General features: G+C 32.5%; 2 protein-coding genes across 6 annotated transcripts in view; one reads left to right on the forward strand and one right to left on the reverse strand.

Moving 5' to 3' along the window:
• Positions 1-7,352: 7,352 nt before the first annotated feature.
• LOC118192435 (SKA complex subunit 1-like) overlaps positions 7,353-24,214 on the forward strand; it is an 86,971-nt gene continuing 70,109 nt past the window's right edge. Inside the window, exons 1-2 of one of the 4 annotated variants that reach the window (XM_085816675.1) lie at positions 8,742-9,187; positions 23,678-23,873. In XM_085816675.1, the coding sequence (XP_085672801.1) occupies positions 23,685-23,873 (189 nt within the window). In that variant the 5' untranslated portion in view covers positions 8,742-9,187; positions 23,678-23,684. Of the gene's footprint in view, positions 8,421-8,741; positions 9,188-23,677; positions 23,874-24,214 lie in introns of those variants that run through there. The other 3 variants (XM_085816672.1, XM_085816673.1, XM_085816671.1) reach the window with 3 other exon arrangements.
• On the reverse strand, positions 12,100-13,125 carry LOC118197338 (uncharacterized). 2 transcript variants are annotated; one of them, XR_015041130.1, is made up of 4 exons: positions 12,904-13,125; positions 12,468-12,827; positions 12,288-12,345; positions 12,100-12,178 (listed from the first exon to the last, which is right to left on the reverse strand). XR_015041130.1 is itself a non-coding variant. In XM_085816676.1 (3 exons), exons 1-3 carry the CDS (start codon positions 13,115-13,117, stop codon positions 12,341-12,343), a joined length of 579 nt encoding a protein of 192 aa, XP_085672802.1. In that variant the 5' UTR covers positions 13,118-13,125; the 3' UTR covers positions 12,177-12,340. The 2 variants fall into 2 exon arrangements, 1 of the variants encoding a protein (XP_085672802.1); XM_085816676.1 differs by having other exon boundaries at positions 12,177-12,345.

A 24,214-nucleotide genomic window follows, 5' to 3' on the forward strand; every position in this document is an offset into this window, starting at 1 on the left:
AAGGTAATCAAAAAGTCAGTATAAATTTGAAAACTTAATAAATCACGGAATAATGTAGATAGAGAGGTAAAAATTGACACACATACTTAGAATGACATAGGGTTTTATTAGAAAAGCAATAATTAGCATAACAAATTAAGATAAAGCAAAGATGATGTTCTTTACAGGAAATGCTCAATATGTTCACCATCATTCCTCAACAATAGCTGTAGTCGAGGAATAATGTTGTGAACAGCACTGTAAAGCATGTCCGGAGTTATGGTGAGGCATTGGCGTCGGATGTTGTCTTTCAGCATCCCTAGAGATGTCGGTTGATCACGATACACTTGCGACTTCAGGTAACCCAAAAGCCAATAATCGCACGGACTGAGGTCTGGGGACCTAGGAGGCCAAGCATGATGAAAGTGTCTGCTGAGCACACGATCATCACCAAACGACGCGCGCAAGAGATCTTTCACGCGTCTAGCAATATGGGGTGGAGCGCCATCCTACATAAAAATCGTACGTTCCAGCAGGTGTTTATCAGCCGGGCTGGGGACGATGCGATTCTGTAACATATCGGTACATATCTGTACCTCTCACCTGTCACGGTAGCAGTTACAAAACCAGAATCGCGCATTTCCTCGAAGAAAAAAGGGCCCGATAACAGTATTTTTTTTGGTTCTAATAAAACCCCATGTCATTCTAAGTATGTGTGTCAATTTTTACTTCTTTATCTACATTATTCCGTGATTTATTAAGTTTTCAAATTTATACCGACTTTCTGATCACCCGGTATATTATCAATATTTTATATTTTATTCAATTATGTGCTATTTTTAATTTAATACTCTTTGCTTGATAAGCAAGCAGCAAACATAATATTTTCCGAATACGTATTCCGATCTGCTGCTATGGATAATCCCTTAGCAGTGAAAAAGTATCACGCTGTCCTCCTAGAAGAAGTATGTCATCGGATGACAACCATAACGTGGTCTACCAAAATAAGCTGTTTCTCACCGTTTTGGCGTTAAGGCCGTTTTCCAAACCTTATCCAGCTGTTTATTAAAAAAATAGCATTACAGTCAAAAGTCTTTAATCCGGACTCGTCGCAATTCCGGTTTATAGATCATTAGTTTAAATCTCGTAAGATGGCATGCAGAAATTATAAAATTAAAAATATGAAATCATAATTTATGAAATAAAGAGCAATTATGATCTAAAGGTTATCAAAATTTACAAAAAAAAAAAAAAAAAAAAAAAAAAAAACTGCTAATCTTGGAATATGGTAACAGGTAGTTTGGCAATATTTTGGTAAGGCGATAAAGGTTACTAGCTAGGACTTTAGCAGTATACATGGACAAAGTCAAGAGTGTGTGAAATGCCATTTTTGTGCAATTCTGGCATGTTTTTTTAAGTGAAAATAGGTCGACGTGTACATGGATACTGTGTATGTGCAATTCTTAAAAATGTGGCAAGCAGTGGGCGATTCTGCACTTTCTCACGATTTCGCACCTAATCTTCGTCATGATTAAGCACTTTTGTTCCATAAAAGTTCTAGCATAAGCGTAATTCGGCTAGCAGATTGTTCGAAAAAAAATTTGATTTAAAAAAAAAAAAGAAAAACTTTACTTCGTGAAAACAAAAACTAGCAGGTTGCTGTAGCAGGGTAGGTCGCCAAAAAATCGCCATGTTACCATAATCCAAAGATTAACCAAAAAAGCCTTATATTTATTTGTTTACTTTATTAAACATTTCCTTCAACGCGCGCATGCGTAAAGCACACATTATGCAAAGTCGAAATTAGAAAATTGGAACCAGAAAACTATTTGATGTGCATTCGTGATATTTATAATGACGAGGAATTTGATTTAAATCATATCAAAGACGGAGTACATCGAGATGAAATACTACATTTAGTAAGGAATTATAAGCCGAATAAAATAAAAACACCTGCCCTGAAGATAAGGATAGTGCTGACAGATCAACTTCCAGTTCATTGCCCGGGTGCATTGTCCCCTCTCCCGGCAGAGCAGCGTGAAATTGATAAACATATTTCGGAATGATTAGAGAATCAAAGGATATGCCTTTATCCATCTTTTGCAGCAATTCCACTTTTTGTTTGATGGACAATGAAACATGCTTTCACTTTGTACATCCTTTGGTAGCTCCAGAATCGAAAGTTCAAGCTTACTTTTATAAAATTGCTCTAAGAGTCTGCAAAAAATAGTAAGTCGGATCCATTTAGAAGATTAAGGAACAACGCAATCCGCAACATTAACTGAAATAGATAAGTAGATAATTTTATCTTAGCTTATACCATCTGCTATACATTAAACACGCATGCGTAAACGTATTATGCACATGCGTTAACGCATGCGTAAAATGTTTGTAGTTTTGAGGTCCGGATTAAAGACTTTTGACTGTATTAGTTATTTCAGTATATTTCTACTACAAGTAGGTGCGGAAGAGACGAGCTGTTTGATGACTGAAATGAAATTAAATCCATGGTGGTTTTTATAGAATATTTATGAAATTAAAATTATGGCTAATCTTTAGAATATGGTAACAGGTAGTTTGGCAACATTTTGGTAAGGCGATAAAGGTTACTAGTTAGGACTTTAGCAATAATCTGAGAAGTACACAGTTCTAATCACAGATTATTTTGTCTCAGAGAAATGAGAGATCATGAGACATGTCGTGTGACATTTTCTGGAAAATTCTGATCGTGATTTTAGCTAATATTCACTTAGAAACAATTTCGCTGTTAAAGTGCATAATCACCCACTTATTTGTTTGGCGCTTTTTACAAGAGTAAGAAGAATTGGATTTTTGTCAATTTTCTTTGACTTTTTAAGTAAAAATAGGTCGATGCGTACATAGATAAAATCAAGAGTGTGCGCAATGCCATTTTTGTGAAATTCTGGGATGTTTTTCTAAGTGAAACTAGGTGGACGTGTACATGGATGCCGTGTATATGCAATTCTTAAAAACGCGGGAAGCAGTTTGCGATTCTGCACTTTCTCCCAATTTCGCACCTAATCTTCGTCATGATTAAGTATTTTTGTTCCATAAAAGTTCTAGTATAAGAGTAATTCGGCTAGCAGATTGTTGGAAAAAACGTTGGTTGATCTTTACATTATGGTAACTTGGCGTTTTTTTGGCGACCAACTCTCCTACAACAACCCTCTATTTTTTTTTCCCGCCGCCATTTAGTCTTCACGAAGTAAAGACATGTTTCTTTTCTTTTTATCTACTGAACACTTCTTTCAACAATCTACTAGCCGAATTACACTTATCCTAGAAATTTTATCTAACAAAACTGCTTAATCATGACAAATATTCACTGCAAAATTGGGAAATAGTGCACAATACCATACTCCTTACGCGTTTTTCAAAATAACACATACACATAAACCACGTACACGCCGACTTATTCTTACTTAAAAAAACATCCCAGAATTGCACAAAAATGGCATTGCGCACTATATCCATGTACACTGCTTTTTTCTCATAAATTAGAAAAATTTCACGAAAATACATGACAATTTTCTCAATCTTTAAACCCGGTAAAAAGAACATATGTGAAACTACCTGATCGCGAAAAAGTATTTACCCTTTCCAAATATGAACATTTCCACATATAAAATAAATAAAATATCCAAAAACGTTTACCTCTAAATCATCTATTACATTATACACATCACTAACTAATTCATACTGCAACCATTACAAATACTTAGTGTCAGATATTTAAATTATTTCCATGCACGTTTACTTCAACTAAAATGTATACCAAATTCCTACAAACATAAAATTCACAAAATAACTATCATTTAATTAAAATATAATTAAATTCAAAAACACTACTTAAAATATAAATGAGCACATACATTAAATTAATACATACATAAATACCCATCTCGAATTCACTTTAGTTACGGCCATGGGATCCAAAAATTCACGAACACTGTTTCACACAACACAGAATAAAGCCAAATACAAAATTTCCAGATTTTTCCCCGATTTCCCCCCTTTTCCGATTAAGGAACCGTAATTTGTCCATTAATATCACATGACATACCCCATGATCTCTCATTTCCCTCACACAAAATAATGCGTAATCGGAACTGAGTACTGCTCAGATTATTACCAAAGTCCCAGGTATTTTTATCGCCTCTAAAATGTCGCCAAACTACCAGTTACCATATTGTAAAGATCAACCAAAATGTTGAGTAAAAAAAAAAAGGAACATGCCTTTACTTTGTGAAAACAAAATGGCGTCCAAAACAAAACTAGCAGGTTGCTGTAGCAGAAATGGTTGCCAAATTTTCGCCAAAACATCGCCAAGTTACCATAATGTAAAGATTCACCAAAATTCTTACGCTACTCTATTTTAATGTATAATTTTTCTACGCAACAAACATTTAGCCAAATTTCAAAATTAATCTAAGTTTAGATTTTTTCATAATTTTAGCTTCTACATAATTCCAAATATAATTTAAGTACAACTGTAAAATGAGAAAAAGGTGGTTTAATGTGCCCAGGCATCACAATTCATGATTTCTCTACAAGCATCCTATCACAAAGTAAATTACAACCGATTGCTGACAATTATATTGCAGCAATCTGATGTTACTTCTGAATATATAATATTAAAGATGTGTGATGGATGATAACAGGTTCCAAGTTCTCTCCAAATCAAATAATGCCTACTATCACTTTGGAGGCTAAACCTGAACTCTGTAAAGAAAACAGCCATTTATTGATGAGCTGTCCAGTGGACATGTTGATATGCCCACCTCAAACATTCCATTCTATGTGACGAGAGTGACATGCAAATGGCTGGTTGCCTTGCATACAGACCTTCCTTGTGAAGCCTTCTGCACACAGCTGAAGTTGACACCAACTTTCCAATGGTTGCAGCAAGGGTGGATCTGAGTTGAGATTATATTCCTTCGTGTGCATAAAAACAAATATCAGTCATCAGCAGTTGCAGCTGTTGGCCATTCCTCCTGGATGCCAAATCTATGGTTAGAAATTGTTTCCAAAGTCTATGAACCACAGAACTCGCATTTAGCCATCTGGCCACTTCTGTCTGACTTTGTCCTACCTCTAGTCTCCCAGTAGCTCTCCATCACAGTTCTTCGGACAAATGATGCCTAGAGGTCATTGTTACAAATTATCTGTTCCAAATTTCTTATCTCAATATTACAACAAAATTTGAGGGCTTGCTCTGAAACATGCAATTTTTTCTTCTAACATATGATGCTTTTCGATTGCAGGCCACTGATTTGCATACTGCAGTTTTACTCAGCAATTCTTATTTGAAAACATAGTCATATTTTATACAGATTAGCTAATTTTTGAATGAGTTTTCACTATTTCTGCATTTTTCCCTTAATATTTGGAAACTAGTTAGCAATTTTTAATGCCAAACAAATTATTGCCAATACCATATAATAAACTGATGGATTTTCTAATTTTTAAGTATCATGTCTACAACAGCTTTAATTATGTAAAAGTTCATACTATGAACAATTTCAATACATTTCCAGATGAATTCCAAATAAATTTTTTCAATGTTTTTAAAATGAAAAAAGACAATTCTCTGAATTAATATTACTAATTCAGAGCAGGCCTCTAGTGTAAAATTGGGTGCCCCTTCGATTAGCAACAATTTTTTTTTTTTTTAAAATTTTGGCAATGAAACCTCACTTCTGTTTACCATGACAGTTTTAAATTTGTTTTAGCTTCCTGAATTTAAATGAAAATAGATTGATATGTACCTAGACAAATTTAAGGCAGTGCGCAATGCCTAGTTTGTGCAATTCTAGGATGTTTTTTTAAGTGAAAACAGATCAATGTGTACATGGACACAGAGTTTGTGCAATTCTTTGACTTCTTATTTTGGTTTTGTGTATGGGCCATCTTGATATTGTGCCTTCCAAGTGCCGATCTTGGCATCAAAAAAGAATCGCTAAGAAACAAGGGGCACCCAATTGTAAACTTCTACCCAGAGCAGTTAAACCTGAAAACTATTAAATTACTTTAATAGATTATATATAAATCATTATATTATATATAATATTTAAATGTTAAACATATACCATTTAGCAAAGGTAATATCATAAATTAAGCAGAGTTTTCTTCTGCTGTGCTATTACCATATATTAATTTATCATTAGTGCCTTTACACAACTTTACGTTAGATAACAAAATATAAACAAGAATCAGTGTAATATTTAAAAATTTGCAGGATTAGTTTCGAAGATCTAAATATAATGTTATTTAGTTTCCTTCTTCACCTGCGGAAGTGCAAATTTTAAATCAAATAATAGATACTTGTCACACACACAGGCAAAAACAAAACAAAAAAACAACTTCAAGGTGCTGGATTTCAGAACCCATGAACAGACTGGTTAAATCTATTTAAAAAGTTTTCATATTCATTACAAAGTTAACTGTATAAAATAACTTCTATAGGCTCAGACATAACATCAAACCATTTAAAAAATAGCTAAATCTTCAATTAAAGTTAGCTTGCCTGGTACGAATTATTTTGAGGTTGATTTCAAACTGAATGTTTTAGTCATTGCCGCTTTTAGTTAAAATTATTACACCATGCTGCTCCTTAACTTAAATTGGTACAATCTTTTTTAAAGATGTAACGCAAATGAGAATATAATACACAAATATTTACTACAGATAATATAAAATTCTAGTCAGAACACTAGAATTTAGGTGAATATTTGTAAAAAACTTCGAAATATATGTTATTTTTCAAGAATACTCAGTTAATTCTAAATTTAATATTCCAATTTGCAAGCATGCTTAATTTGTTAAAATGTTTGGCTTAATCCTAGTATCCGGTGCATACGGGATTTGGCTTCTTTTGGCGACTTTATGATGAGCAGTAAAAACGAAACATATACGATGAGTAGTAAACGTGTCATTCAAAGAATATATATAGTTATACATAGTATATAGTATGTATGTAGTGATAATATATAGTGTATAGTATATACATAGACGTTCTTTGGGTCATTTTTGGCGTTAGCGATAATTTTCAAAATCCCGCCAAGGCTGCACCGTATACTAGGATTTTACCAAATGTTTATGTCATATTTTAAATTTATCATAAGCCAGACCGTCAAAAGAGATTATTTATTAAGATATACAAACAAAAATACAAGCTTCAACAAAATGGTAGACTTTTCCAAAAACGAAACGGCATTAAAAATTTTTAGTTTCGAAACATTTCGAATGGCAACATTTTAATTCGACAATATTATATAATAAGTCCAAAATTAAAAGTCTTTTTTCAAAATCGCAAATAAGAGATGATTACCAATAATAATGCTTAACAGTCACTAACGACGACGTGAGAATGAAGATCTGCCTCCACGTCTTGCCGGAGGCCGGTTAGTTTGCCGAGCCAGAAGAGATACAGTATCTTTCGCCTCATCTGGTAAATTAATGTAGCGTATTCTGGAACCTTTAACATAGACATTGATCATATCGACGGTCTTTCCAGAACACATAATTACGGTCACATTTGAGAGGCTGAGGTTCATATTGTCCTCAGCCTCCAATAATGTACCAACTAACATTTCGTTGTTGTTAGTTGACACATTTATTTTCTTACCATGGAATTTTTGCAAAAGCAAAACAGGGACTCCTTGAGTTTGACGAGCCATTCTTACACATGAATGAAATCTTTCACCTAACAACGAACTTACCCAAGGAAGTATTTTACTGATTTTGGAATTTACCGGTAGTTCCTTACCAGCAGATATAGCTGCCAAAAAACGTGCTACAAACATTCATGTTCTTTTGAGTTGCGGGGGCATTTAATGTTCATACGCACGGCAGACATTTAATTTTGTTATTTATTTTTTTAAACTTGAGTTTTCTTAAAAATTAATATAGGATTAAAGTACTTAAAAAAATAAAATTCGTCAGTTTTAAGGGAGAAAAAGTGTAACCTTAAAAAATAAGTTTGAGAGAGGAAGGAAAATTACTGTTGAAGATTATTACTATGGTTATTGTCGTGTATTTTAAGCGGGATTTTAATTTACTTTTATTGCATTTTATTAGGCGACTGACATGTAACAGTTGGTACGTACATTTTTACACGTACTTTATCTGTACGTATAGCTTAAGTAATGAAATCTGTGGAATTTAATTGTATTTAAAGTTGTTATTCTTGATTTGAAATGGATTCCTGTAATGAAGATTATAGAAATGTGGAAGAAATGTCAGTATACTTCTCGAAAAAGTTGTCTGTTATAAATGAATGTTTAAAACTGAGATTTATGGATGAGGATTCTGCTAAATCAGTTGGTCCGTTGCTGTTAACCCTTGCGGAATTAAAAACTGTAATTAATGATATAATTCAGGAAATAAAAGAAGGAAAAGAGAAATTATATGAAATGAAGGTAAGTAGTTTCAGTATGTGTTTTTATTTTTCCATTTGTTTGAACTTTTTTTGATAAATTCTGATGTATTTTGATAAGTTCTTAGCCACAGAAACACGAAAGGAGTTAAAACGGATAAAATTAATATTTTTATTTCAAACTATGTGTGGAAGAAAAATGTGGCTCATTTCGGATACCCGGCTCTTGGCTGAATTTGGCGAGTTTTTGGCCGCCATCTTGGATTTCAGAAATGCGCCAAAAAGCGCATTTCGAAATCCAAGATGGCGGCCAAATATTGTTTTCCCTATCCGAGGGAAGTGGACAGGGAAAACAATTCTGAACTGCCAAAAGGAAAAATTGAACTTACTCTTGTTCGTGTTGACGTGATGACGCCTGACATTCCCTATTTCTTCAATGTTGTACAACATAGTTAATGTTATATTACTAAGCATGATATGATAACTTACTAATTGTAATTCAGTCTAAAGTAATAGAATAAGAAATTTTAATTAACGTGTACTTTAACGAGTGAAATGTTTTGCATGAAACGCTATAGGGCGAAGAAGTACTTACGCTCAAACTGTAAACAATCGATTTAAAAGAAAGCTTCCAACCTAAAAATTTGACTTGCATATAATTTCGGCATTATATTATTTGGCATTTAAATTAATAATGAATTTATATTTAAATTAATTATGTTATGCAGGTAAGTGTATGATAGTTAAACGTGATATATATGGATGAGAAATGAAAAATTAGAACATTTATTAAGGTATTTGTAATATATGGTAAGTTCTTTTTAAGAAACTTATTTTTCAGTATATAGCACTCATTTTTTTTTATTAATTAATCAATTTGAACATATATTTTCTATTTTTCCCTGTGTTAGAATTTCAACTTTTTTTTAATTAATCAATTTAAACATACATTTCTTAACTTATTTTTCAATATGCAAGAATTTCAACTCTTTTAATTAATCAATTTAAACATATATTTCTTAACTTTTGTTTCAATATGTAAGAATTTCACCTTTTTTAATTAATAAATTTAAACAAATATTTCTTAACTTATGTTTCAATATGCTAGAATTTCATATTTTTTAATTTATCAATGTAAACATATATTGCAAAATGAAGGTACTTACCCCTAGATGACATTGCTTGTACAATCTTTGTCTTCTTAAATTATGTTATTTATATTTATATAAAAATTTCACTTTTTCACAAGAAAATTTTTATCCAGGTTCTCACAGTTTCACCTTTTCACAAGAATATTTTTATCCAGGTTCTCACAGTTTCATCTTTTCACAAGAAAATTTTTATCTAGTTTCTCACAGTTTTGCAAGAAAATATGTATCCAGGTTCTCACAGTCAACAAGTTCACAAGAAACTGTGTATATGATAACCAGGGCTAGAAAGGGGGCATATGTCCGTGGGCACATCATCCAAGGGAAGCCAAAATGATGTTACGAATTTTTAGAGTTGAATGTTTTCCATTTTTGGCCAGTAGTCGGGAGGGGCACAAAATCTTCAGTTTTCCCTGGGCGCTGAAAACAGTAACTATGACTCTGCAGATAACTTATAAAATTTCATTTTTTCACAAGAAAAACTGTTATAGATTCCTTCCTTGTTAAAATCCAATACTTCGTTTCACTGAACTCCACTCTTATAGATCGAGGCCTGTTCATCAGATCTGAAAAAGAACAATTTTTACAAGCATTTTGCATTTTGAAATTAGAAATGATTCCATTTCCACATCACCTTAAGACTTACACGTACTTAAAAAAAGAAAAATCTTTTCTTCTGCTTTTTGACTATTCATTTTAATTGAAGCATTACCAAATTTTGTAAATTAGTTTTTATAATTATATTTAAATCAATTATTTATAAAAAATATTTATGCGGGTATTATCATATAATTTCATTTAAAAAATAGGCACTATTTTCACATTACATGACGTTACATGCAGGTTAAAGTGATTTTTAATTAAATCTAAATTTGATAAAAAAAATAGAAACAGTAAGAAATGTGATTAATGATATTAGTGAAACAAAATAGTTACAAATAATCCCAATTTTTAAGCTAGTACGTGTAAGACTAGGAGGTAGGAATCCTGATGCGTTTTTTTTTACGAGGTTTCGCCAGGAGCCATAATCCTCTAATTTTAATGTGTACACATATATTTTATATTACTTACCATTCAGCACCACATTTTGCAGTTTTCAGCAGTATTACTTGGCAGTTCACTATTTGGAGTTTTTTGTAGAGAAAATATCCATGTTATATATGCAGAATACAAGATAAATAAACAAGATTTTAAATTTCATGATCGTCGAGATTTCCTGTGGTGGCAGCAGTTGCTCAGTTCCTTCGCTTTCAGGTGTGGCCCGCATCAGTCGTTTCAACTCGGATGTGTTTCTTGAAAGAAAAACCTGGCTATACCCCCAGGTACTGGGTTTGTCATCCGAGTTGATTTCTCCATCTGCTTCTTCCCTCGTCTAAGTGGCAGCAAAATGTTATTTTTGAAGTCCCTAAACAAAATATCCATATTATGCATATTCAAAATACAAGATAAGTAAACAAGATTTTAAATTTCATGATCGTCGAGATTTCCTGCGGTGGCAGCAGTTGCTCAGTTCCTTCGCTTTCAGGTGTGGCCCGCATCAGTCGTTTCAACTCGGATGTGTTTCTTGAAAGAAAAACCTGGCTATACCCCCAGGTACTGGGTTTGTCATCAGAGTTGATTTCTCCATCTGCTTCTTCCCTCGTCTAAGTGGCAGCAAAATGTTATTTTTGAAGTCCCTAAACAAAATATCCATATTATGCATATTCATAATACAAGATAACTAAACAAGGTTACGATAATGAAAACATAAGTTAGCGTATATATAAACACTTTTATTAAATGTTTTAATATTTTTTCTAAAAGTGTTCTTTCTGTTGTTTAGTTTTAATCTTTTGTTAACTACATACTCTTTTTAACTAGAAAATAATAATTGAACAAACTACAAAAATACACAATTACCACAAAAGGGTGGCAAGTTTAAGAAGTTAATAATGTAAGATTGAATCCTTATATTTAAAATAATAAATAAACGGTAAAATTAAAATACTAAACGTAGTATGAAAATACATAATTAAAATAAACAGGCTGGAAACATTAAAAGTAATGAATTCACCTGTATATTTTCTGACTGAAGATTCATTTCTTTCCATGATTCATTTCTCATTTCTGCAATATTCTTTACCTGAAAGGGGTGATAAATTATCCTTAACAATAAAATGTTTTCTGGTAAGAAGTAGGCTGGAAACCTTTAAATTAATCAACTCACCTCTATGTTTGTCAATTTATCTGTCAAAATTAGTTTTCTTCTTTCTTTTATTTATTTTTTTGGATTACCTAATTTGCAATAAAGTTTTTTTTACTGAAAAATAAGTAGGTAAACTTATACTAATAATAACTAAATAAATTTTACAGTTGCTTTTACTGAAGGAGTAGTATTAAAATAAAGTGAAGCACTAATTTGAAACATAAGCTGTGAATGGTTAAAATTTTGTCTTACCTCTGTCATAGTATTTCATGACATTTTGGATCTGCAGCTGTGAAAGAAAGTTTATTTTAATGAAGGAATAACAAAATATATAAAGAATAGCTCTCACGTCAAAATAAAAGTTGAGAATAACTGAAATACACATTTACCTCTTTCTGTAAAAGATATGCTACATTTTCGCAACATTTCCATCCTTTTGTTTTCTGGGCTGTGTTTTTTGGTTGAATTCTAAAAGGAAATAAAAAATAACAATTTCATGTAGTGAAAAACAAAAAGGTATTAAATCAAAATTTGTGGACCATCTGAACATTTACACAAATTATAGTAAACAATTTACTTGTATGCTTTTCTTATCATTTATTCCAGTTTTAAAACTTGGTCTGTGTTCCCTTACTCTGAAAAATAAGCACATAGATTATAATGGTATGTAATTTAATATTTAAATGCAATTTTTGTATGTATATATATGTAAATAAATAAATTATGTCAAAAATAAAGTTATATTTGTTGCTTTTACCCCATTTATCATCATCTTCCTGAATGAATGGTATATCATCATCTTGTCGGGCTGATTTCTTTGGAGGCATCAGGTCCTCAATTCCTTCGCTTTCTGATGTTGGTTCGTCCAACATTTTAAGTTCAAGGCCGACTTTTCCATGGCCTGGATACACAGCTTTAATGTCCTGTAGAAACTGAGCAAGTCTTTCTCCATCATAAGTAAAGGGCTTCAAGCGGAACCGCCTGTAATAATGTACAGCCATGTACTGCGTGCAAATATCATCTGTTCTCTTGCTCTTTATAGACCTCTTAAAAAGTTTGTTTTCACCCTCAAGATCATTTATAGTGTTCTGTTTATCATCGGGATCTACGAATACGCCTGTAAATAAAGGATTAATGAATGTTAAGGATGGAAAAAAAAATGTCACTCATTAAAAAAAAAGACACATATTTACCTTTCTTGTGATTGGTAGTTTTATGTGTTGCTGCCGGAAATAAATTTTCTATCCTTTTATATTGTGGAGCAGAGTCAGTGTATATGAAGGTGGTTTCTGGGTGAACATGACGTTTAATGTAAGGCCACAAATGCCTTTTGCTTTTTCCTTTAACCTTGAAAAATAATCCTTCTTTGTCTTCTCGACAGTAGATGCCTAAAACTACGATGGTCATATTTTTGGTTACCCTGCAGCGGTTGTACTTGCGGCGGGTCAAAAATGTTTCATCAATTAATATAGATTTTCCTTTACCACCTAACATTCTGCTATGATGAGAGGCAAAAATTTCACATACCTCACGACAATATGATAAAAAGTCAACAATAGTCTCATTTGCAATTACTGGTAATTTTTGCTTTTTCCTCCATAGCTTTAGCTGCTGATTTATGTAACTGAAACTGTGATCTAGAACAAAGTACACAGTTATGACTAAAGCTTCCCTTATTGGGATTTTTGTACCCTCAAAAAATGTATTTTCAATGGGGTTAATCATGCCAGAGCAGTTGTTGCGATTTCTCAGGCTGCAGACCCAACGCCATCCGAGCTTTGATTCCTTTCTCTTGTTGCTTCTCATCGGTGCCTGGCACTTAAGGCAAGGTGGTGCCTCATCCTCTCTGGGAAGAAGTCCAGCATCGGTGGCAAACTCGAGTGCAGCTGCCTCTGTATTAATTAAATGCATGTCAGTAATTAAACAGAAATATTTCAGTTTTTCATGCAAAGAAGCCATATTCAAAAAAGTCAGTACAGTGACAGAAATAGTTTAATGAAATTTATTGTTAGAAATTTCAGAAACTTGGTAATTATGCAAAAGTCAAAACTATCAGAAATAAAAAAGTTTAATAAAGATGAAAAGTAATTATAAATTTAATTAAACAATATTAGTTCATTATAGGAAGATAGAGAAGTGAAAAGTTCAAACTAGAAAGTACTGTTACAAAAAAAAAAAAAAAAAGAAAATAAAAATAATAGTAATGATATGTATCTATGAAAACAAAGTATTAAAACAAATTTTAAGTGAAAAATAATATTAAAAAATGTAATGGATGAAAATAGATTAAAAGTAAACTTAGCTTTGGCAAAGTCCAAACCACGTTTTCACGTAAGTACCGAGGTACTGATTTTTTTCAGTACCTGACAGACAGACAGACAGCTGCACGGGCTTAACCGCGGCAAAATATGATCGCGAAAAATCTTCTTTTTTAAATTTATTTAAAATATTTTCGAAAAAAAAATATTTTACTTTACAAATAAATGTTTTTCGGTACATATGTTTTTTTAAAACATTTTTAAACAGAGATGCAGAAGAATAATAGGTATTGTTATTTTTGTGTGCAGATATGCGTGCGTGATGAACTAAAAAATGATTTTGAAGGTTTCGTGGCATATTTATCCTCTCAAAAATATGCAACTTGCTCAACTTTTCGATTTTATTAAATTAAATAAGGCCTATCGTTTTTTTTTTTTTTTTTTTTTTTTTTTTTTTTTTTTTTAAGCACTGACAATGAAAGCTGTTATGTTCTACTTTTGCGTTTTTATCCCAAAGCGCGTTAGCCCAGAAGGGCTATTAATTTCGTTTTCGCATTTTGCGTTGAACTATTTCTACCGAATATTATCGCTGTGTGTTATATTTAAAGATATTTAATAATAAAGAATCAGCATAAATATACGTATGTTTAACGTACATAACATTTATGCAGATACTGTGATAAAACAACGGTACCTACAGCTATGAAATTTTGAATATGTACGTCACCACCCGAATATGGGCATCTGAAAGCTCAAATTTGTAATTTGTTTTATTAACTATTTAACATTTTGTAAAGCATTTATGTGTTTTTGATTAAGAAACTCGACGATTTCTAAGCGAGCAATGGCAACACTGTTCGGCGCAAGACTGTCTATCGGAAATTCTAAAGATATGCTCTTCTTTTAAATGTTTTGTCATATTGCTGCTTAAAAGAGAAGACAGTTCGGATGTACAAAATTTAAAGACCGCATGTCTGTTGATTTTGAAAATTCATTTCCATTGAATTTAACAATTGTTTTCAGTTGGCGAGAGGTATACATCTCTGTTGTACACTATTATTGGTAACCTTTAATTGTTGGTTATTTGTTACATTTTTTTGTCTTTCATATTGCCCTGGCTGCATTGGAAATTTCGTGGTTTTCCTCGTGTGTATACGAGCCAGTACAATTACACTAATGAATCATATCACTTAAATAATGTGAATAATTATAGAATTATTATATAAGTGTAGAATAATTGGGTTGGTTGTTATGTTCACGAGTTGTGTGTAAATGCGTGGCTTTGTGTGATTATGTAATTAATTAATGAAGATTTCAGCAGCGGCCTGGCGGTAAAGTGTGTGAGCACTGGTAGTTCTGTCCGAAGTTCGAATCCCGCTAATGCGCCGGTTGCTTGTTATGTTCACGAGTTGTGTGTAAATGCGTGGTTTTGTGTGATTATGTAATTAATTAATGAAGATTTCAGCAGCGGCCTGGCGGTAAAGTGTGTGAGCACTGGTAGTTCTGTCCGAAGTTCGAATCCCGCTAATGCGCCGGTTGCTTGTTATGTTCACGAGTTGTGTGTAAATGCGTGGCTTTGTGTGATTATGTAATTAATTAATGAAGATTTCAGCAGCGGCCTGGCGGTAAAGTGTGTGAGCACTGGTAGTTCTGTCCGAAGTTCGAATCCCGCTAATGCGCCGGTTGCTTGTTATGTTCACGAGTTGTGTGTAAATGCGTGGCTTTGTGTGATTATGTAATTAATTAATGAAGATTTCAGCAGCGGCCTGGCGGTAAAGTGTGTGAGCACTGGTAGTTCTGTCCGAAGTTCGAATCCCGCTAATGCGCTGGTTGCTTGTTATGTTCAGGAGTTGTGTGTAAATGCGTGGCTTTGTGTGATTATGTCATTAATTAATGAAGGGTTCAGCAGCGGCCTGGCAGTAAAGTATGTAAGCACTGGTAGTTCATCTCATTACACATATACTAGCTACGCATATATACATTATAGACAGTGGTGTAACTAGAATTCTTGGTCCCGTATGCAAAATAATTTCCTGGGTCCCTAAACCAATAAATTTAATGTGCTTAAAAATAAAAATTAAACTAAAGAAAAAAACGTGAAAAGTAAAAAAAAAAAAAATCAAGGATTCCTGGAGCCAATGTTTTCATGATTTTTATCACATCTGGATTAATTGTTAAAAAATAAAAGCACGTTCTCAGGGAACCATTTGAAAGTTATGTAATATGAAGAAAGAATAAAAAGGAAAATATTTCCCCTTTGCTAACTGGTGAAATGCAAATTTGCTTTAGTCTGGGTATTTGACGTCAGATGATTTTAATTCTGTAATTTAAGACTTTTTGTGTGCGTGCGTGTGAGTGATAGATAATTGATATTGACAGACAAGATAATTGATAAACGTACAGAAAAAATATTACATCAATAGATAGTACTCTGTGATTTTACTTAACTTACGAACATAATTTATGCAATAATATACAAGTACATTTGTTAAATATAAAACATATTTATCATAAACTTCATAAAGAAAACTATTTGAATATACAATTTTAGTAGAAAATATGTAATATTTTTGCTGTCCTTTTAAAAATCCTTTTGGTACACTAAACTACTTGAATACATCATTTTTATAAAAAAACATTAATGCTAAAGATTTTTCCTGTTTCTTTTTAATTTCCCCTCAGCCCGTACTGCTGTTCTTCTCTAATTCCCCCCCCTCGATAAGTGTAATTATAACACTGGTGACCGAAATTCATCATAAAGACAAAAATCTTTTTTATTAAAATTTGCGTCTCCTAACCTTCATTTCCGCAAAATTATTTATCAATACCTGGACGTCCATTTTCACAGCCAAGTCAACTTCAACGCTCAATAGTGATAGGTTTAACAACCGATCTTGTATCATAGTGTTTCTTAAATATGTTTTTATTATTGAAAATGACCTCTCGCTCGTGGCTTTGGTTACAGATAATGAATGATAAATACAATATAAGTTAATTGCACTCCCGATTAACTGCTTGTCATGTCATAGTATTTTACCATTGCTAATTTAGCTAAATCCTTAACGGATTTCAAATTTTGGATATCTGTTCTGAAAGTATTTATAAATAATAAAAGTTGTACTTCCAGTACATTAGCAAAGTCTTCTTTATATTTTTTTCTGTATTTTTGAAACATTATTAATAATTTCCGTATTTGTTAACAATGACAAATATTCGTGATTTTCCGCATGTGTAACGTTTATGAAGTATGTTGTGGATGCATATGTGAATAAAGCGGGCGCAGCCCGCTTAGACCGCTGAACACTGGTAATTCGGTCCAACGTTCAAATCCCGGCTAACGGGCTGGCTGAATGCGTGTTTTCTTGATTTTCCGCATGTGTATGATGTTTGCAGTATCTTCTGGATGCATACGTGAATAAAGCGGGTGCAGCTCGCGCAAAACCGTTTAACGCTGGTAGTTCGGTCCAACTTTCGAATCCCGGAAAACAGGCTGGGTCCATGGGTGTTTGGGTGATTTTACGTATGTGTACCGTGTATGCAGTATCTTCTGGATGCATAGGTGAATAAAGCGGATGAATCCCGCGAAAAACCGTTGAACGCTGGTTATTCGGTCCAACTTACGAATACCGGCTAGCGGGTTGGCTGCATGGGTGTTTTCGTGATTTTACGCATGTGTATTGTGTGCGGAGTATCTTCTGGATGAATGCGTGAATAAAGCAGGCGTAACCCGGTCAAAACCGTTAAACGCTGGTAGTTCGGTCCAACTTTTGAATCCCGGCCAACAGGCTGACTCTATATGTGTTTCAGTGATTTTCCACATGTGTATTGGGAATGCAGTATCTTCTGGATGCACAAGTGAATAAAGCGGGCGCAGACCGCGCAAATCCGCTGAACACAGGTAGTTCGGTCCAAAGTTCGAATCCCGGCGAGCGGGCTGCCTGCTTAGGTGTTTTCGTGATTTTACGCATGTGTGACGTGTATGCAGTATCTTCTGGATGCGTACGGGAATAAAGCAGGGGGAACCCGCGCAAAACCGCTGAACCCTGGTAGTTCGGTCCAACTATGGCATAACGGTGATATTTAACATAGGAACTCTTATACACGTCAACAATTAAAAGCGGGCTTCAGCCCGCTAGTTATTAATAATTTCCGTATTTGTTAACAATGACAAATACGGAAATTTAAGTTCCAAAAATGAAAACATCATTGCGATTTTTGTTATTCCAGTCATTCTGTATTTTAACTGAGTATTTAAAATGTCGAGAGCAGCATAAAAAACTGTTACTTTAAAAGACATTTCGGAATTTTCAAGGCCTGTTATCCTCACATAACTCATCAATGTTTTCTTGTTTTTATTTTCTTCTATTTTTCAAATTTAGTTTCTATGTCCCATTTATTTTATATACAAAAATTTGTATATAAAATTTGTATATAAATTTGTATATTTGTATTTTTGTGAATATACAAGAATTGTATATTCAAAACTCTGCTTCTTTCATAATGTCTTCAAACTTCTTTCTCATATCTTGCATATTAATAGAAACGCTTTTTACATGTTGGTGAGCTCCATTCAAGTCGATTGATTTTCGATTGTCGAGTCGATTGATTGATTGATAGATCCTGCAGATACAGCGCAGGACGTGTTTAAAAAATTTTGTTTTTAATTTTTGGCATTTTGCCAGAAATGTTTAATAATTTGTAGTTAAGCTCATCGACACAACGCATATTTCAAGATGAGAACTCACACTCTGTCACATGGATTTTAAAAGTAGTACACATAAATACTTGTTTTATACTTCCCTAAACAAGTATAACGTTTAGTTAAAATAAAGTTGTATGAAACAAGTTTTGCGTATTTTGCAGAGAAATGCGCAAAACTTCATTTAATGAAAATAGGTTTGTGGTGGATCAAAAAGCAAAAATCAATTAGGTTATGCGGATATATTTTAGGAGCATTAATATTTATGATTATTGTTATCTGCTTTATTTGCATCTTGAAAAACTATTAATGTCTCGGAAATTAATGACCTCAGATTTCCAGTTTTTACGCTGCTTATAAATTAAGCAGTATCAATTTTTTTTATCTATCTATCATTAATTTATTAAAGACAAAAATATAAAAAAATAAATATAATGTATGGGAACATATATTAACGGAAGCTATTTATGTCTTAGAAAAGTTATGCAGTGGTTCTGAAATGAAAGATAGTAATGTACAAAGGGATTATATGAGTGAAAATCGCTTCATTTATTATTAAAACGTATTAAATAAATTTTTTAATTTGCGAAAATTATTGAAATATTGTAATAACGGGGGAGAATTCTTTTCTGAAATATTCCATTCGTTTGTGTGGTGAAAATAGCAATGTAATTCGCGTTCTTTCAAATGTTGAAATGCAACTTAAAACTATTAGGTCCAACACTGCCATTGATATGCTTAATATTTTCAGTAATTAATTTATCGAAATTTACGAAGTAGTATATACTTTTAGTTGTGTGATACCATTTTTATTATCATTATTATATTATTATTGACGGTTTCACGTACTGTATTGACGGTGCTGTAGAAAGTAAATTAAAAGCAAAAGTAAAGTAAATTGTAAAATTTAATTTCAAATAACAATTAGAAAGGCGTTCTTGCCCTCCCGCTTATTAGTGTAAATAACAGAGAAAAAATCTATCTGCCTTTAACTTTGCCATTTGGTAATGTCAATCGTACTTCTAAATCCAAACTTTTTCTGTCCCTAACCATGCCTCTTCGTGCGACTGCACAGGTTGCAAGTACTGTCGTTTATTACATTGTGAGAACTATACATTTAAACCTGCAATTTCTTCCTTATTTAATGATAGTAAGAGATTCAAGATATGAAAAAAATTAAACGCTACGGAATGACTTGCAAAGTTCATTCCAAATTAAGTATCAGAATCCTGCCTAGTTACTTCTCGGATTTATAATTTTCGAGTTGTGATTGCAAAAAGAGGAACATTTCCTTAAAGGGTGGGTCGCCTTTTTATTTGCGTACGCTCCGATCAAGTAGGAGACACCGAATTTACATACATTAATTTATTATTTACATTAATAATTTATCATTTATTTAATTATCCGTTTTAATTCTAAAAATAAAAATGAAAAGCAAAAGGGAATTAAAATTTTTTTTATTGAAACTCCAATTACGAACAATATATGTAAAAAATGAAAAGCAAAAGGGAAAAACATAAAAATAATAATTAATCTTCTTATTATATTTAATTATCCGTATATATGTAAGAAATGAAAAGCAAAAGGGAAAAAAACATATAAAAATAATAATTAATTACATTATTATTTATTTATAATTATCGGTTTTAATTCCCATTTAACATTATTATTTATTTATAATTATCGGTTTTAATTCGCATTTACCATTATTATTTATTTATAATTATCGGTTTTAATTCGCATTTACCATTATTATTTATTTATAATTATCGGTTTTAATTTGCATTTAACACTATTATTTATTTACCTACGCTCCGATCAAGTAGGAGACAAACTTCTCAACTTCTAACCACGCAGCAGAAGCGAAGAAAAATGGTCACGTGACCTTCAATATGAGCACACAGAAGTTTTCCCTAAATCCCTCCCGATACTCCGGATTCTACAGTAACCTAAACATCAGCAGAAAGTTGTCGGGGTGGGTAGCCGGGTTTGGCGGAAATCGCCACCACCGGCCGCCGTAGCGAGGTCGCCAAGAGCCGGTTATCCGAAAACTGCCAAAAATGTTATAATGATTATAGTAATAGATATAATAATAATAATAGTAATAGATATCATAGTAATAGATATAACGTTATAATAATAGCAGTAATAGATATAACGTTATAATAATGATAGTAATAGATATAACGTTATAATAATAATAGTAATAGATATCATAGTAATAGATAATAACGTTATAATAATAGTAATAGTACTAGTAGTAGATTGTAAATAGTAAAAATTTTGATTTCAGAAAAGTAAATCTCCTATATATTTACATGTTCATAAGAAACATTTCACTACTTTTGAATACTAAAATTTACAAAACTTCAATCACAGCATCAGCCTTGAACAGAGCTCCATTTGACAACCAAATAAGAATCGTAATGGAATCAAGCAAACCCATTCAGCTCTTTGACTCAATGGTTGTGTGCATTATGTGCTTATTGTGTGTCCTTGTTCTCTAAGAACTAAGTAATATACTTGCTTTATTGAGCATACAGAGACATTTGAGAACATAAAAGAAAATGAAAGAAGAATAACATAAAGGTTTCTTTGCTGTCCTTCCATCAAAGGAATGCGGATTCAAAACATGGATGAATTTAAGAGTTAGTAATTTTTCATTAAAAATTTAAGAAAATTCTAATAAAAAAATATGAAAAATGCAAAAAAGTTTAAGTCAGAGATGCCCCAAAAGTTCATTATATCCAATTTTGATACATTTCAGGTTTGCTGCAGACATAACATTAAGTTTATGAGAAACTGTGTGAGAATAAGTTTTTTCATTATATGCTTCGGTTTGTTATAAATATAATTTGCTATAATGAGGTTTGACCGTATATGTTAAACTGTTTTTCTCCTTATAGTTTACTAATTATTACTCTGGCTCCATGAACAGGCAACTTTTCACTCTGTCTTAATTTTCTATTGAAGTAATAGCAAACACAGAAGAAGGTTTAAAATAAATATTTTTATTAGTTCTTCAGCCTACCATTTTACATAGTCTGCAACAGAAATTCTGATTTCTGTGTAATAATAGAAAAGTATGTGCTATTTGCAAGATCACCAGAAAGAAAGAAAATTAATTATTTAAAATATGGGTACTTTCCTGTTTTTACGGCCACCATTTTTTAAATGCTGCCAAAATTTAACGATAAATCATCAGTAACAGTCTTAATGTAAAACACTTAATTTTGGCAGAATAAAGCACATGTGCTGTTTGCTTAGACACAGAGAGTAAACTTTTGATGGGTCCCCAATGACGCTTAGTCATCAACCACTTAACTGATGAGTTACTTAGCCAACATGAACATTTAGCCAATGAGGTCAGTTAAGCCAACAGTACTTTTATCTGACATGGACACTTAGACGACAGGCACATTTAGCTGATATGACTACAACAGCCAACAGGGGTATTTCTCTGACAGTACACTAATCTAGTGGGACATTTAGTCGACAAGATGTTTACGCTAATCTTTGTAATATGGTAACAGATAGTTTGGCGACATTTTGGTAAGGCGATAAATGTTACTAGCTAAGACTTTAGCAGTGTACATGGATAAAGTCAAGAATGTGCACAATGCCATTTTTGTGCAATTCTGGGATGTTTTTTTAAATGAAAATAGGTCGACGTGTACATGGATACCGTGTATGTGCAGTTCTTAAAAACATGGCAAGCAGTGGGTGATTCTGCACTTTCTCCCAATTTCGCACCTAATCTTCGTCATGATTAAGCACTTTTGTTCCACAAAAGTTTTAGCATAAGCGTAATTCGGCTAGCAGATTGTTGGAGAAAAATGTTGAGCGATTTAAAAAAAAATAAAAAAAGAGCCTTTACTTCGTGAAAACAAAATGGCGTCAAAAAAAAAAAAAAAAAAAAAAAAAAACCTAGCAGGTTACTGTAGTAGGGTTGGTTGCCAAATTTTCACCAAAAAATTGCCGTTACCATACTTAATACAAGATTAACGATGTTTAACTGACATGGGCATTTAGCTGGTGAGGCATTTAGCCATCAGAATTTTTAGCTGACAATGCATATATGTAGGGAAAAAATATAATAATTTTGTTCAACAAAATTTGTTCATATTTATCTGAAGAAAGACAGATTTCAGGAGTATACAAAGAGGATGTACTGCAGATACAGGTCCCACTTCGTCAGGAGCTAAGAAATCTGCAACTCTGGAACCCACTGCTTTCCAATCTTGCAGATTTCTTTGCTTCTGATGAAGAGGAACCTGTACTTGTTTGTCCTTGAAATCGACTGAAATTTTGTACATAAATCTATGCCAAACTCAAGGTTGTTGTGTTACAAGTTTTATGAATTTAAATCGGTTTTGAGTTCTTTTAAAAGGTTATCATTGCACAGCACACAGTACTTCTGGAAATTACCAATTTTTCATATTTCAGTGATAAAAACTATGAATAAGGTGTGCGGACACCACTGACTTGCATTATTAAAAGTTTTATTTATTTTTTTCCGATCTATTTCAAATGATGGGTAGAGTAGACTTTAAGGTACCCTTGTATTATGGCAAAGATGTTGTTTGATTTATCGCCAAGTTGTTGTTTCATTTATGGTAGCCTGAGTAGTTGAATGTTATGGAAACCGTATTGTGACGTAATCGGGTACGTGATTCTGGGAAATTTTGAATCATGGGATGTTTTGTAAGCATTTTTGTGATGTGTGTTGGTTTGATTCTTTAGACGATAGAATGGCCTAATGCAGTAAGATTAATTTGAAGTTTCTCTGCGATTTGGAGCGAAAGGAGAAAAGAGCTTTAATTGACTGGTGTGTAAATTAAGGTTTACTTACCAGTCAATTAAAGTAAATTAGTAATTCAAGTCAAAAATTCAAGTAATTTAAAGTAAATTATTATTAAGTCAATTAAGTAAATTATTAATAATATTAAGTAAATTAATAATATAAGTAAATTATTAAGAATATTAATATATTAAGTGTCCTGTATGTAGGAAGGATATGCATCTAGTCGAACATAAAAACCGTTTAGATGGATTTGAATGGGTTTGTAGGAAGGAAGGTTCAGATGGTCACTATGTGAAGCGTTCGATCAGAAAGAGTACCTGGTTTGAAAAAAGTCATTGGAGTAGGATTGATATTTTGATTTTTACGTGGCTCTGGGTGTACAAAGCAAACTCGAAAATCATGGTAGGTGAATATTTGCTTTTGGTAGTGCTTAAATGTATAACATGATTTTCCTTTTTTATGTTATTTTATTGTTTGGTTTAAAATGTATTTTATTGAGATTATGTATTTTTTGTTTGCCTATATTGTAGAATTTGGTGCTTCTTTGACTTTTTAAGTGAAAATATATCGATGTGTACATGGACAAAGTAAAGGGAGTGCACAATGCAAGTTTGTGCAATTCTGTAATTTTTTTTTTATGTAAAAATAGGTCGACGTGTACATGGATAAAGTTAAAAGAGTGCTCAATGCCATTTTTGTGCAATTCGAGGGATTTTTTTAAGTGAAAATAGATCGACGTGTAC

Source organism: Stegodyphus dumicola, chromosome 5, assembly GCF_044657685.1.
Source record: "Stegodyphus dumicola isolate Sdum_Otavi_A_Nest chromosome 5, ASM4465768v1".
Lineage (NCBI taxonomy): Eukaryota > Metazoa > Arthropoda > Arachnida > Araneae > Eresidae > Stegodyphus > Stegodyphus dumicola.

Excerpts from the sequence above, each read along its gene's own strand:
- LOC118197338 (XM_085816676.1), bottom strand. The coding sequence starts at position 13,117 with ATGACCATCGTAGTTTTAGGCATCTACTGTCGAGAAGACAAAGAAGGA. Across the intron at positions 12,828-12,903 it reads AACTACCAATCACAAGAAAG|GCGTATTCGTAGATCCCGAT; the intron begins GTAAATATGTGT and ends CTTTATTTACAG.